Source organism: Grus americana, chromosome 22 (genome assembly GCF_028858705.1).
Source record: "Grus americana isolate bGruAme1 chromosome 22, bGruAme1.mat, whole genome shotgun sequence".
NCBI lineage: Eukaryota > Metazoa > Chordata > Aves > Gruiformes > Gruidae > Grus > Grus americana.
The window spans coordinates 790,249-806,608 of NC_072873.1; the positions used below are offsets into that span (position 1 = coordinate 790,249).

The following is a 16,360-nucleotide window of genomic DNA, read 5'->3' on the forward strand; positions in this document are numbered from 1 at the left end:
GTCAGCTTCGGGCGGACTCGGCGCTTGGCCGGCCTCGTTCCTTCCCTCCCCGCCGCCTGCCCCGGTAACGGTCGCTGGGAGTTTAAATGAGCTGGGGCCGGGCCGGGCCGCGCCGCTGCCGGGATACGCACTGAGGCGGGGCCGGGGCCGCCCCGCTCCGGGCTCGGCGAGGAGGAGGCGGAGGCCGGGGAGAGCAGGATGACGGTGCTGCAGGAACCCGTCCAGGTACCGACTCCTGGGCGGCACGGGCTCGGGCTTGCCGCCGCGCTCAGGCCCCAAGGCCCGGCCCGGCCTGGCGGGGGGAGCCGGACCCGCCGCGTCGTCCGCTCCGCGGGGGAGGCCTCCCCGCCGCCGGGCCCTCTCCTGTGGCGGGGGGGGGGCCCCGCTCCGCTTGGGCCGCTCCCGGGGGGGGGGGGTGGTGCTGCGGGCCCCAGGCGCCCCCTCCGCCGTTGGGAGCGGGCCCGGCCCGCAGGGCGCTCCGGTCGCTCTCCGCCGCCAGCCCGGGCTCCTCCACCCTCCCGGCTGGGAGCCTGTGGGGCTGCAGGGCTTCCTCGCTCCTTCGTGCGTCCCTTCCCCATGCCCTGCGCCTCTGGGACGAGCTGCTCTCGCCCTTTCTGCCCCTTTCGGGCCCCCGCCCGGGGGCAGCCGCCCTCCCCGCAGGAGGTGTCGGTCTCCGGCGGCACCGCGGTGAGTCGGCTTCCAGAAAAGGCGCTTTCGGATCCCCCCGTAGATCCCCCGGGAGACCTGTTGATACCTCCCTCTCCATCTCGCTTACCTTTCTGCCTTTGCTGCTATTTCGTTTTTAAATGCTCACAGCGTGCTCGGCTCCCTATGTGTCGTGCAAATGAAGGATGCTTCTTCTTCCCAAGGAGTTAGTACCTTCAGATGGATGGGAGACCTAGGAGAGAAAATAATGTTGATTTTGGGTTTCTACCATATTTTAGTCTCACTGCAGTTCCCCTTGATGGGCTCCCTGCTCTTGTTCTCAGTCTTCCCATCCAAAAGGTGTGATTCACAGAATTAAGAGTTGCTTCTTTTTACCTTTCTTGTATGCCTATTACTCTAACTATTCTGTAATCTTCATTAGTCAGTTGTTTTATTCATGTTCCCTTTTTTTTTTATTTTAGCTTTTTAACAGGGTGGGGTGGTTTGGTTTTTTTAGTTATGCTAGGAACCTGTCACTGTGTCTTTGTAGTACGTGATTGTTTTCTGTAATGAACATGGTGAAAATTCTTGCTTTTGGCTCTCTTCTTTTAATGAAAAGGTGGGAGGGAAAGAAAGACTTCTCCAGTGGAAGGCCACCCTGCTGACCTGACCCTGTCTCTGCACGATGGTGACAGTGATGGCACTCTTAGGGACACAAAGCCCTGGTCTACGACGCTGCTGTTCTGCTCACCCACTCTGAGGGCGAGGGTCAATGTGGTGCTGGAAATGCTTTTGGCCACCTGGTTCCTCTTCTGCAGTGGTCGTACTTATGCCATTGCTGTCACCCTTGGCGCTGGACTGGTGTTTTGCACCAGTTGGGTATTCTAGGAAAACATGGGATTACAATAGAAAAGGAAGCAAGAATGCATTGCAGAGTGAATGACAGGAAACAATATTTAATGTTTCCAGTACTGTGCTAATTAGACTAACCAAGTGGAAAATATTTGCTATTCTGAGAGTTCCCTGATAGAAGTGTGCAGTCTTGTTGTCATTTTTCAGAAGGGTAAAGACCTCTCTAATGTCATTCTCCATTCTTAAGCTCTTAACGGCTTGGATGTTTTGATGAGGCTTTGCTACGTTGAATATATCTATTTGGACTCTGCCTGCTTTCAAATGCCAAATAATTCCTTTATCAGTGGTTCTGCTGCTGTTAGCTCTGCTGCTGTTCCTTGCTTGCAGTAACACTGGCAAGTTTAGGAATTGTTATTTGTTGTGGCCTTGGTCATATTGTTGCTTTTAATGGTAAGGAAGCCACCAGTGCACCATCCAAAAAGAGGTGAATGTTTGAATTCTGCCTGCATCTGCTGTTGTAGCTGTAGTCCTGTCTGTGCCATGGCTGTTAGCAGTGGTGTAGAGATTGGACTGCTGTGCTACAGGACCTTTCCGAACCAGCTTGTGCTTGTTTTCTCACTGGTGTAATGTGTCCAGTGAGTGGTCTCCATTTTGCAGTATGCATCTGGGCGAAGTGGTTTGTATTTCTGAATTCCCATTTTTAGCTGGAGTCCACATACTTAGCTCTGTTTTTCTGATTATTTTTTTAATGACATGATTGGAAAAGTTGACACTACTTCTCATTTTTGTCATTGCAGGGATTTTTCCTGTCTATTTGTCTGGTCTCTCACAGCCTTTCAGATGTCTACAGGGCTTAGCATTCCAGGAAAAAAAAAAATCATCTTTACAGTTGTGATATGCAAAGCATGATAGATAAATAATGGAATCTCTGTGTGTATGTTGCCTTGTAAAAGTTGGAGTTTAATTACATGAAATTAATGTCTCAGAAGGCATCCTGATCACTGATTAAATTTTTACAAACTTCTTTAATCCCTGAATATGAACAAAAGTGCCAGAATTTACATAGACATCAGACCTTTATCGTACTTCCTGATGTGGTCAATTTAAAACTCTTAAGTTCAACATAAAGCTTTGTATCCTACATGCTGAGAAACAGACTGGATGCCTTCCAAATATTTCTGAAAAACATCTTAGAAACAAAATGAACACTTCCCTCGGAATTTATCTGTTCAAGGTGATCATCTGCTGTGACCCACTTGAACGGTGCTTGAACTCCACGGCAGCTGTCATGGCTGAAAACACACACCACCAAAGTCTGCTTATTTAATGGGCAGAGTTTGCATAACTAGTAAACGTAGCACAGCTTGTCACACAAAACTCTCTTCCCTTCTGCCCACCCTGAAGAAGTCTTAAATCACAATAGAAACTGTTTAGCGTGTCAATAGGCTATAAAGCTTCAAAAATAATTTCCAAGGCTATATAACCGTCAGAAGAGAACACCTATCTTTTATGAGCTCTTTAGCTTAGATATGAAGGGACACTTGGACAATGCACAGGACTTTCTGGATAGAAGATGGACCTGTCTGACTCTGGTTTGTTGTGTTTTGGGTTTTTTTCTTCCTCTCCTCTGAGGATGCTTTGGTGCAGAGCTGTGGGTGGTATGGTAGTTTTGGAATTCCCTTTTCACTTTGCATTTGCAAGTGAATGCATATTTAAAATGAGTGACTAGGACCTGGAGGTTTATCTGGTCTGCAAGAATGCTAAAAAACCCCACTATTAAACACTTCAAGCTTTCCTTCTGTCCATGTTTGTAGCCCTGAGAAGAGATGTTGCAACCAAAGTATCTCAGCTGCTTTGCACGCTCTTGAGGCTTCTTTGGGTTTCTGTTGACAGGTTCCATGTAAAATTTGATAACTACCATAGGGAGGAAACTAAGACTGCATTTGGATTGTATTTGTGGTTGTACTGTGTCCTGCTCTGAAGTCTTTTGGGTTTAAATAGCTTTTGTTGGATAAATGCCCCCAAAGTTTTTGGTTCAGACTACTCTTCTGGTGTGGCTTAGCAATTGTCATGTGCTACTAACGCTGTGTAGATGCACTGAACTTCTGCTAGAACAAAGGAAATTACTGTTCTATAAAGACATTGATGTTCCTGTCCAAAATTTGGTTCCTAAAAGGTGTACAAGAAATCTTTTTCGATAGTTTGAGACAGTTGTAGTTTAGGCACCTGTTCTCATCGAAAATTGTGACTGTTTAGGTATGGCTGATGACTTTTCACCTTCCTTTCCTCTTCCTGCTGTTTTAGGAAAGTACGTGCAGGGGTCCAGTCCTCGACATTCATCTGTTGAAGGCATGAGTCCAACTTGCACCTTTTGGATTGCAAAATGACAATTATTACATAACAGGGATACTACCAGCTGTCTTCTTGCTTTCACTGGGACTCTGCTCAGCAACGATTGTTATTTGGGCCAGTGTGTAGTGTCACTCTTATAATGTGGCTGTGATACAGCCAAAAATCACTCGTGTCACCTCTTAGCCTTTGGCAAGATTGTTTCTGGCAGCTTGCTCTTTTTTTTTGAGAAGTGAAATGACATTGATTTCACCACCACTGCCTCCATACCTTTGTTTTATAAGCATGCCGAGTTACATCCCTGTAAAGACAGTATTTTTAACCTGAAGATGGCACAACTTGGATAGATTCATCTAAATGTCACTCATGACTTGGTAACGGAAGAGCTGCTTCTGAGAGCAAGAGAAAAAGGAGACCTTAGGCTGCTCTAGTTTGAGTATAGTCTGAAAGATTTTAACACCTTCTGTCTTGTACTTTTTGTGCCTTGCTGTCTGCGGTGTACAGAACAATGTACCGCCTTGGAGCTTTTCAAGGTAAAAGGGAGTAATCACTTAACTTCAGCCAGAGTCTGCCTTATCTGGAGTGTGGAATACAGCCAGAGAGAAATAATAAGGTGTTTGTATTACAATAATCAAGCTAAGAGAATTCATTTTTAAATACTTTCACACAAGCTTAAAAGTAGCTGTTGACTTTAAGTATATTGTTGGGACCTACTGATAGAGAAAATAGTATCTCTGTAGAGATTTTGTGTATAATATCTATATAGTAATTGGAAACTCTGGTGTGTACTGTTCATGAAGACTGTGTAGGCTTCCCGTGAAGAGAACTCACACACTTTTCACACCCTGAGTTTGTCAAGTTTGTGTTGGAAGAAGTAGCATATGGTACATGTAGCTCTATGTGATATTTGAAATTTTTTTTAGATGAAATTGCCGCTTGCCTTTCCTGCTGGGAATAGCATTACAGGGAGCTAGTTCTTTGGCTCTGGAAGACTTCTTTCAGTTTCAGGAGTGTCTGATAGGTATCAGAAGCTAATTATGTTTCTCTTTGGTTGCTGATGAATAGTGGAGAAATACTAGACCACAGCGCCTTGAGTTCATAAGCTCAGATCTTGTTTGGATTGGTAACAACAAAACTACAGCAAAGTGGCTGTTTGCTGCCGATGGGAAACTGCTTTGGAACTTGAGCAAGACCGCCAGATGGGAAGGAGCTGCAGTCCCCATACCAACCCTGTAACCTCAGAACACAAACCCTGATAAGTGAGCACACTGCCGCTTGTAATAGGTGTGGGGAGGAAAGGCTGTACACATCTTAAAAGGAATTACTTTTCCCACCCCACTCCTCTTTTTACAGATAGTGGAAAGTTTTTAATCTGATCTGAAGAAAACTGGCTGAGTAGTGTTTGTTGTGAAACCTGTGTACGCCAGCCCTAGTCTTTAGCTGGACAGCTCTTGCTTGTAGTTCAGCTAATGGTGACAGCAGTGCAAGTAATTATAACAGCTACTTTAATGGTGTACGCAGTTTGTACACCTGCACGTACGTTTGATTTGCGTTTCACTGGAGTAGTGCCATCTTTCAAGTCTGTACAAATATTGAGAGTCCCAAACTCTTGAGCTTGGCATTCATGGAAAAAAAGATGATGGTACCCTTAAGCAGGTAGCTGTTTTTGACCAAGTAAGGGTATACGAGCAAAATGCAGAGGTAGGTTGCCTTCATATATGTCTGTATATATCAATTTGTCCATCTCATTTGTATTGCATTCTTTCTTGTGTGATACCTCACAAGCCTAATTAGTGGCAGTAAAGAGGTGGCTGATGAGCAAAGACCCAAACAAAACACTGCAACAAAAAGCAGTGGATCACATTCATCTTGGTTCTTAAGGGAACACTGATATCTCCTCAAGGAAAATACTGTATGCTTACCATACTTACTCAACAGTAGTCTTATATTAACAACCACAGACACTGATGTGATTTCTAGTCTGGTTCTTAGACTGGTTCATGACTTCAGTGCTAAGTTGTTTTGGTTTATTTAAGTCTCCTTACTAATAGTTGAAACAACTAAAACTTGGCCTGCATGTTTATCCTTCCCCATTCTTCTTATTAGCTCTTGCTGTCAAAAGACAAAGTTCAATTTTGTTTTACTGAGGTCATGAGTTTTGCATTTTTAAAGCTTCTCTCTAAATTTAGATTATTTTCTTGTCTTGTAGGCTGCTATATGGCAAGCACTTAACCACTATGCTTACCGCGATGCAGTGTTCCTTGCAGAAAGATTATATGCAGAAGGTATGTACTTTGCAAATATAAAGTTGATATTTTGGGGGGGGGGGTTGTGTGTGGTGTTTTTTTTAAATTTTGATTTAGGATTTTGTTGAGCCTCTGGTCCTCCTTTGTTTTGCTCTTGTTGTTGTAATAATGAAGTTTAACATTCTGCTTGGGGAAAGTGGAAGAATGCCTTGCAATTAGGTTGGAAAATCAAATCATGTAACAGCAGCAGTGTTATTTTACAGTAAAACCTCCTTAAAAATTAAACTCAGAGTTGTGCGTTGAAGTATTAACAGTGATCTGTGGTATGGTATCAAATGGGAGAGAGGGTTTTTTAATAACTTCAAGCATTGCATGTCTTCCAAGGGCATTTGAGGATAGATGCAGTACATAAATTCTACAAATTGTCTTGAAATTGAAAGCTGTCTTTGCTGATAATGCTGTTCAGATATGTTGATTGGTGCGTTAGCTGAAAGAGATAATCTTGTGATGGTGAGAGAAAAGCATAGTGAAATTGAGACAGTAAGAATCAGAACATATGAAATAGGTATTTCCTGTTGAATTCTTGTTAATTGTTACTTCATTATAATGCTGTCAGATCCGGGGGAGCAGGCAGCAGTAGCACAAATCTGTACTTTTCCTGGGTTCTCCAAATACCGCTTTCATCTTGTATTCTAGTCCCCTTCCTCCTTAACCTTTTTTCCATGACCTCAGATAAGCTTTTTGTTCTTCTTTACTTCTTTCTCCTTGATACTAGTGTTCAGCTTTTCTCTGTTTTGAAAGGTATTGTCGTCCCCTAATCGCTAACATGAAAAAAACAACCTTAAGCTGAAATATAAGCATAATATAATTTCTCATGCTAACCAACTTGAGCTTATAATGTGAATTAAACTGTATAACCTGTTTTGTGCTTGGTGTTTTGTAATGAAATGTTCTGCTCTTAGTGTTTTGCTTGATGTACCCCCAATGCACTTAACAATGGAAGCACAAACCCAACTTTTGAGAAATAAAGACTTTTTTTTCCTCATGTCAAGGCTACCCACGAAATCTGGGGGTTTCCATCTGGTGTTTAAATGGGAAGTGTTGTGTAGAATGTTATGGAACCTTATAATCTAGGTGTGAATGAGGGAAATAGTGGTTTAGGGATGATGTATCTTCCTGCACGCAGCACATTGAGAGATGCAGGGAAATGCTAGATTGAAGGTAATTGCCAAGGATGTAGAAACAAAGAGAATCCACTTTTTGCAGCAGCCACGAGAAAGATGTGACTTGATACTGATGCTATCTTTGTAGAATAATACTCTGCAAGAGTACTTCAAACAGCTTTTTTTGGTGACCAGCAGTGCTGAGAGAGAACAGCAGGCATGCTGTCACTTGGTTCAAGCAATTAACTGCTAACAAAACATCTGACTTCTGGTTACAATAAGTAGTTACACTGCAGAGTAGAAGCTGCTGAACTTGAATACAGTGGCTCTGTATCGGTGGTAGTGATTTTACCCTGAGAAAACTTCTAAGTCCACTGCCCTTGTGGGGACATCTGTGGCTTGCTAATTCCCCAGAACTCTCAAAGTGTGTTAAATTAGTGGATGAAGGAATTGATTTAACTTTAATTTTCAAAAAGATCTTCTAGTATTTTTAGGATATGGCTAATAAAATGTCCTCTCTTTGGGTCTTCAGTTTCCATTGTCACTGCCTGGGTGATGATACAGACTTTAAACCAGTCAGTTTTCAGTGTAGTGAAGGATTTGTGCAGGTTGCCCAAAGAGGTTTTTGTATAATGCTCATATTGATTTTTCTGAAGAGTTCCGTGTAGATAGATGAACAAACATCAGAATTGTTTCTTTTAATGCTGAATTCCATTTTCATGGTAGTGTATGCTGAAAAATATAAAGTAACATGGGCTTCTTAATTGTTTGGATATTTAAGTTGCTTGCCTTTATAAACAGCCTTTCTTTGATTTAAAATACATCATTTCATATGGGTGACTTGAGTGTAACATTTAGGGAAGTACAAAGAATAGGATAAGACACCATGGCTCTATCTGAATAGCTCACTTTTTTTTTTCCCCCTTAAAGCCCAGAAAACAAGAGTTAAAATGAAGTCATACAGATATTTCACACCATCATAGTTTAATGCTCGAATTAACACCACGGCTCACTGTTGCCTGACGAAAGTGCGTTCTCTGGTATTGAAAGTTTCAGCTGATAACTTTACAGTAAGGTTACTTCATGGGTTAGCTCTGTCCTTTATGCTGTAATCATAAGTAAAATCAGCAAGTCTGACCTCAGTCTTAAATCTGGATGCCAAGCTCTTTGACTAGAACATTAGTGCAGTACATAATTCATCTCTGCAATGGAAGAAGTGCTGAAGCAGACATCAAATAGAAATGCTTCTTTATGGCAGAAACTGGAAATATTTAGGTCTTGATTACTCTTGTTATCTGTTTAGATAGGGACAATTTTTCCTGAAGCTTGACTGCTTCATTTGGAATTTAGAAACTTGGGAGGACTCTGCTTGGGAAGAGGTTTTGTAGGAGAACTTGTCCCTATTGGTACTTTCCAACATAAAATAAATAAAGCATCTGAATGGTAATGTTAAGCCATATTTCCAGTGAAATAATATGTGTAGGCAGCAAAAAGGACAAGACTTAATATTGGAGTAGAGGTGACTGGTAATTGACTGACTTTAATAGTCATTAAAATTGGAAAATCTGCTCCACTATGTCATGTGACAATACAACATCAAGTGCTTTAGAAAGAGAAGTAAAATGGCAAACAGGAAAAGATCACTTGAGATTAGGATTAAAACTGTTAATTAGGCTACGTAGGCTGAAATAGATCTTCCTTCTGAAAGTTCTTGTACTTCCTAACAGCCATTGTTGTGCCAGTGTTTATGCACTGCTTAAGTTAGTGCAAAGTATTACTAGCAGGTGTGATGATACTCAGAGCCAATGTTGGTGTGGCCAACGAGCTGTTAAAGTAGCTCTGTTCTACAAGGAACGATAGCTTTGCTTGACTTGCTGTTATTTTAACAAGCTAGCTTATCACTTAGATTGGGTAGTCAGAAGGATCAAAGTTCTCTTACAACAGTAGATGTTAAGAGTTGACCTGATGGAAGTTTGTTATATGCTGACAAAGAAATGTCCTTCATTCAGTAATGAATTTCTATAATATCAATACTTGTTTTCTTGTACCTTGTTCCTAGCTGGCTTTTACTCTCTGCCCCGAAATTCCTTGTATCAAAATGGTGAACAACCAACTGATGATTTTTCTTTTTTTTTTTTCTTTTTAGTACATTCAGAAGAAGCACTGTTTTTACTGGCAACGTGTTACTACCGCTCAGGAAAGGCCTATAAAGCATACAGGCTCCTCAAGGGGCACAGCTGTACAACCCCACAATGTAAATACCTGCTTGCAAAATGTTGCGTTGACCTCAGCAAGTAAGTAAATCCTTTAAGTTCTGTCTGGGGTTACAAATGCACTTTTTTTGTTTGGATTTCTCTCTTGAAAGCTGTCATATTGCATAAACTAGTAATTCCTTGGTCCTTCAGCTCTAAAGATTGTTATAAGTTCAATTCATTTTGCTTTCAGATATGGACCTAACGAACATTAGCCCATATTGCAGAAACCTCTAAAAGGTATTGAATAACTTACAAAGGAGTTGTCAAGCTGTGTAGGGGGAGGAAACGTTGATTGCTGAGATGACTCAAGGAGACCACTCTGGGAAGTGTTTGTTTTGGTTTTGTGTTTCTCTGATACTTTGCTTATTTCATTAGGTGTGTCCAGTATGAATTTAATGGATAGGTGACTTCAAATGGCTTGCTCCTCTTACCCAGTTACTGCTAGTGGGTGGGTGAGGGAAAAGATGGCAGACAGAAATCTGTTTTTAAAAAACCCCAGCAAACCCACCTTGAATCCACATCTAAACCGTATTCAACATCAAAATTAACCTTGACACCACTACATCCTTGTCAAGGTATCTTGCTGGTTTTCTGGCATCTAACAGCAAGAGTATATAATGAAATTGCTCCAGCTACAGGCCGTAATGCCCTGAGAGTTTGTTAATGAGGGTATTTCACTTCTATGTAGACCTTTCAGCATAAATGTAGGAAACGATGTCTGGCTGAGGTCCAGAATGGAGAGGATGAGGCACCAAGAAAAGTAAAAACTTTTGTTCAAAAAACTTTAAATACTGTGGGGTGTTCTTTACAGAAGCTTAAAACAGCTTGTGGTTATGTGTTGTGGCTTTTTTTGCATTTTGAGTGGCCCTCTTTCAATGACCACAAAAAAAAAGTTTAATTTCTTTAGAATAGGTAATGTGATGTTTGGCATTTCACACAGGATGATGCGATTCTTTTGCAGGATTCTTGATCCTGCTTGCAACATATAACCAAAATGCAGGTGTCTCCAGAGGCAGCAGGAGAAGCTCCTTAGTCTTTGATCCTCTCTTTAGTAGGCAAGTCCTTTGACATCTTTAGAGTAGCGAGGATGTCTTGACTTGCTGTGTTTCTTTTGACACTCTTTTAACGCTTTTGGAGCTATTAGGATACAGGGGTTTTTGCCTCTTCTGCTGAAAGGGAAATAATGCTCTAGTTGGAAAGGTCCCAGTGGAATAAATTTGAAGCTGATCATTCCCTCCCTTGCTTTTACAAAGTCTGGTGTGTGCATATAGTACATCAGCTTCTGAAATTATTTCAGTTAGATAGGTGGGACTTCTTAAACATATTCTTTAACATTTGTTAAATTTAACTGTCATTGCTATTACAATTATACGAGCTCACTTATACAGATGTACCTTATTTTCTTGTGGGAATGGTCTATACTGATAGAAACATCTACCTACAAGTATAATTTCAAGTGGAGGCAAGAAGAGATGATTTGTTTGTGCAGGTGTCTGTCTCAAATGCCAGAAGAATGCTTCCTGTCCCCAGATGTTGTATAAAGTCATTTTCAAGCCTAACAGTGAGTGGCCCATTCCATGTGAGCAGTGCTGCTCACTGCAGGTGTAGTAGATGTCAACCGAGCCTTTGTTCTCCTTTTGAGCCCCTCTTGCAAGAAAGCAAAGCATTAAAATCCAAACTCTCTGCCATATCCCAGTGTTGGATCTTAACTGAATGCGTGGAGCCTTATGGATTGTATTTCTTAGTTCGGAAACAAAGCCAAACTAAGCATTGTTTTGGCTTGTTGCTAGGTAAAGTACCTTCGAAAAATGAAGCATCTAGAAGACTTTCTCGTCCTCCATTTAGTATTCTACTTCAGATTAGTCACTTCTGGAGAAGTCATGTTGTATTATGTGTCTCTGGTTTTGGAGTGGTGTGGGTTTTGGGGTTTGTTTTGTTTTTCTTCCCTTCCAGTAGAGATGTTCAGCTTCAGAGTACTGCGTACCTCCGTGTTGCTAGAGGAATCCAATTAAAATTCATTTGCAGGAACTAGTTTGTATGTGGTTTGAAACTTGCGAACACTGACAGTGGATTTCTGTTTTTGTTTGCAGCAGGGTGAAAACACTGGACTACCAATACTGTGAGCCTTGTAACCCCTTTAAACCTCTTGTTTTTTAAAAAGGCTTGCAGAAGGAGAGCAGATCTTATCTGGTGGAGTGTTGAATAAACAGAAAAGCCATGATGACATTGTTATGGAGTTTGGTGACTCTGCATGCTTTACACTCTCCTTACTGGGACATGTCTACTGGTAATGTTTTTTTATTTTGTCTAATAAAGCTTGGGGTTTTTTATTTGACCAAGCCCAAATTTAGTCAAACATATTTTTAGTCACCACAGGGTACACCTGTCTCTGGGTTATATGGCCTGCACAATTTCAGAGTATGATAGATGCAGGTAGATAGTTGTGGAAGCCATCTGATGCCAGAATGGTTTGTCTTTCACCCAGAGGTTCTGACCGAAAACACAAATTCCTCTTTTCTGGGTTAAGCATGTAGTCCAAGAGTACTTTTTTTTTTTAAATACCTTTGGATTTGTTCTGTATTCTTCCCTAAGAGAAACTCCCAAGGCCTGTTTCTCAGTGTTGCCACTTTGATTTTTCTGTATCTATTTCATAGATGTATAGCTATAACCTGCAAATGAAAGTTTTGAGGACTGCCAGTCAGAATAACTTTACAAATTTAAGTGTTGTGCTTTCGCCTGGATGCAAGAAAGGTTTCAGTAAATGTGAACAGATTGAATAGGTATAGTGGGGTTCTTGGATTCTTCCCCAGTATACCTGTTCTCAAAAAAATTTATTTCAGAAGAAGCATCTTTGTAGCCAGATACTTAGATGTTCAGTTTAGCTCCTAATTTATATGCAAAAATATTATCCATAGGTATTTAAAATGGCTGGAGGGCTAGAGATCAGGTTGCTGTTTGCAAAAAAGAAAAAAACTGTTGCAAAGAACAGCATTTTTCCAAAACAAAAATTCCTAAGCTATACTAGTGCTTATGTAACTTTTTTTGAGGACTGTATCTGAGTAGCTTTCATCTGTGTCTAAATATTGAGCTCTTCTGAAGTTATCTGACATACTACTCTGTGGCTTGGAAAATGAAGAATGTTGCTGTGACTCTCAACATGGTTTTTATTTTGCAACTCCCCTTCTGAAAAGCTATCTTGAACAAAAGCGCTATTCTTAAGTTTTCCTATAAACGGTTATGTTCTTTTTGCAGCAAGACAGACCGGCTTGCCAAAGGATCAGAATGTTACCAAAAGAGCCTTAGTTTAAATCCTTTCCTCTGGTCCCCTTTTGAATCGCTGTGTGAAATAGGTAAGTATGCAGAACTGTTTTACTAGTGAAGATGTTTTCTATGTTTCTGGTTATGCCAAACTTTCTGATTTGTCATTGCCGTGTGGCAAGGGTTATTTTACTCCTTGTCCAGAGCTAGGTAAGGAAAATGCCAGCAGAATTCTTTGAGTGGTTTTGTGAGCAATAATGCATTTAAAATACTTTGCCAGCGTTTACAGCTTTTGTCTTGTTTCTTCTTTTTCACTACATAGACATTTTTGGATTTAACAATACTATATGTTTTCCAACCTACAATTAGTAGACCCTTATTCTCAGAAGTGTAGTTTCTAACGTAAAAAGCAAGGTTTTTTTTTTTTAATAAAACTGATAGTCCAGGGTTTTGTGGAAGAACGCTTTTGATTTAGCATAAGGGGCTTTAAAACAATGAAAGAACATGCCCCTTCTAAAATACTTTGTCCCCTGTCATCCTTATTTCAGACTGACTATTCAGTGTATAGATTCAGAAATAACTATTTAAATCTCCTTCCAATCTCACAGGTGAAAAACCAGACCCTGACCAAACATTTAAATTAACATCTTTACAGAACTTCAGCAGCTGTCTGCCTAACACTTGCACAACGTTGGTATCCAATCACAACATATCCCATAGACAGCCTGAGACTGTCCTTATGGAAACGCCGCAAGACACAATTGTGAGTTTTGCTAAAATCATTGTCTTTAAAGCAGTCTTTCCAGCTGAAAAAATGCTAATTAGAAACTACACTGTGTGAGTATCTAACAGCTGTCTTCTATTTCTCAGGAGCTGAACAGAATCAACCTAGAATCCTCCAATTCAAAATACTCCTCCTTGAACACTGATTCTTCTATGTCTTACATTGATTCAGCTGTAATTTCACCTGATGCAGTCCCTCTTGGGTCAGGAACTGCCATACTGTCTAAACAGGCTCAAAATAAACCAAAAACTGGGCGGAGTTTACTGGGGGGACCTGCGGCTTTGAGCCCACTAACTCCAAGGTAAGTCCTTGAGATAGATGATTTCTGTCTACAGCTGTGCTGTTCATAATGTTTGTGATTTGAAACAGGAAACATGTCTGGTGCTGCACAACATACTTGAACACGCATGTCGATAGCATATTATAAATAATGCTGCAGAAGCAAAAGCTAAATGACATCAGTAACTGCTCTTGGTCCTGGTGTTAATCTCCTGTTAAAAAAACATAAGCAGTTGGTATTTTTGATTAGAAGTGGTGTTGATTCAGTACACTGCTTATTGTGATGTTCCCACTGGAAAAAATCTTTAAAGGAATACACTTCTCAGGAATAAGAGTAGCTTTTCATAATAAAGTTTAAGAGCTTTCCTTGAAGAAGAGCTCTCTTCTAAAGAGCCTGTAAATACATGCTCTGTCCTATATGCCATCTTGTTGAAATAGTGTTATATTACAAGCCACTAATACTTGGATGGTCTGTGTCTGTTAGTTATTATGCAGGCAGACAAATAAAGTTCTGTATTTCTCAATTTTGGAAATAAGAATACTTTGTATTGAAGTGTCTTTTATAGATGAGGGTTGTAAGATATTAGAGGGTTAACATAAATCAGTGAAGTAGCTCTGAAACAAAGTTTATCATCTGAGTCTGTTTTAACCACGGAATCAGGCTGACTCTCGTGGTCTAACATTCAGACATTGACCCTTCCTTTTTTTGTTCTCAGCTTTGGAATTTTGCCACTAGAAACCCCAAGCCCTGGAGATGGATCATATTTACAAAACTACACGAACTCTTCTTCTGTAATTGATGTGCCATCCACAGGAGCACCTTCAAAGAAGGTATCTTGCATTCTAGAACATGATTGCTGTTCTAGGACTTTCACATTGCAGTGTACTTTAAAGAAGAAGCCATAATGCAGATAAAAAACATTGTACGTGAGCTGAATTGTGCTGACAGTGAGGAGAACACAACTTATCCACTGTTTACAAAACTTGTCATGAAAAACAATTTGAGTGTAGAACTGATTGCAGCCTCCTGTAGTTGTGGAAATGGCTTGAGTTAATTAAGTGAGAATTAAATTTATGTCTAATTTGTCTACAAAGTGTGGGGTTTTTTGGTGGTTTTTTTAAATCTGCTCTTACTAACAATTATTTAATGCAGTGAAATATTGTTCACCAGCTCATGCGTATTTATAGGCTAGCGAGGTTGGGGGTGAGGGGAGCAGATTAATTTGACTACAACTGGTCAGGTATTTCCCTGACAAAACTTTTTAGAGTTTTCGGAAGTGTTAGTTAAAATTAATTGTAGAATAGCCTGTTACATTGAAACAATGGTTTCTAAAGCCTCAATAGTTGTTATTTTAATTTTGAAAATCTTCTTTTCAGCTAAGAAAAAAATACACTGTATCTCAAGTAAAGACATCTCTGTTGTAAATATTTTCAGCTCATCGTGTCGCTTCCTTTGGCTAGCAACAGATTTTTGTTTTCTCAACTTTTATAAGCAATAGTCTTCTATTTCTAAATAAGCCCTTTTTCCCCCCACCCAAAATGCACAGGCATGTGCAAACTGCCTAGCTGGTGTTGCTAGAGGCACCCTGAAGAAGGGGCAGTATCTTCTGTCCACCTGCCATCAGAGAGGAACGTACAAACACTAAGGTTTCTAAACAACAAAGGATTCGTAACTCTTCAGTGTGCAAAGTGGAGTCTGAAGACAGTCCAAACTTGGAGTCTTCGCTTTAAGAGTTTTTTTAAATTAATGCATTTTCAGGGATGACTTCAAATAATCCTAGAAGCCTCAAGTGAGCTGAAGCTACTGTTTTCTTGCAAGCAGTTCTTGAATTCTAGTTTGGAGATCTGGGTAATTAAAATACTGCTGGTAGTCTGTGGAGGGCTGTACTGATAGAATGATGCTGTTTCACTCACCTACGTCTTGTGTAGAGGAAACGAAAAATTGTCTTTTTTACTCTGTAAGAAACTGCCATAGTTGCCATAGTGATAAATGAGAGGTGGAATGTTGGTGACAGTTGAAGAACCACTTATTCCTTTCTAAAAACAAAAAACCTGAGGATTTTTCCTTGTATTTTTAGTAAATCTGGAAATTACATGAGGGATGCTACTGTTTTATAGGTGGCCAGTTCTTTTAAAATAAAGCTCAGTGCAAATAGTGTTGAATTCTTCAAAAAGTAGAACTTGAATTTCTACCTTTGATACTCTGGGCAAATTGGTTGGTGCTCAGCTTGCTGTGCCATTCTGTAAGTGAAAATTGGGAGTTGTTAAAAAATGCGTTTGTCTTCTCTCATTGGCCCAGTATGTAAAAGAATAAAAGCTGGTAAGCAGATAACTCTTTTCCTTTGGATGGCCTTCTGAAGCTTGTGACTGGGAACTCTGGAATTTCATTGCCCAAGCCATTATGGTATTCTGTCTCTAGACGTGTCATTACTGCAACACTTTCTATCAGTTCTTAGTCTTGCTTGCCTTATTTATTTTTTGCCTTTGTTCTGCTGGGGTTTGACTGTGCTAAAAGAGTCGACTAGAAGT

At 40.5% G+C, this 16,360-nt stretch overlaps 1 protein-coding gene across 7 annotated transcripts in view; it reads left to right on the forward strand.

Moving 5' to 3' along the window:
* CDC27 (cell division cycle 27) overlaps positions 1–16,360 on the forward strand; it is a 31,778-nt gene continuing 15,418 nt past the window's right edge. For 6 of the 7 annotated variants that reach the window (XM_054801197.1, XM_054801198.1, XM_054801199.1 and 3 more), the window contains exons 1-8: positions 1–225; positions 6,056–6,131; positions 9,402–9,549; positions 11,672–11,797; positions 12,763–12,860; positions 13,377–13,531; positions 13,639–13,853; positions 14,548–14,662. In XM_054801197.1, the coding sequence (XP_054657172.1) occupies positions 199–225; positions 6,056–6,131; positions 9,402–9,549; positions 11,672–11,797; positions 12,763–12,860; positions 13,377–13,531; positions 13,639–13,853; positions 14,548–14,662 (960 nt within the window). In that variant the 5' untranslated portion in view covers positions 1–198. Of the gene's footprint in view, positions 226–6,055; positions 6,132–9,401; positions 9,550–9,700; positions 11,798–12,762; positions 12,861–13,376; positions 13,532–13,638; positions 13,854–14,547; positions 14,663–16,360 lie in introns of all 7 variants that reach the window. The other variant, XM_054801201.1, reaches the window with a different exon arrangement.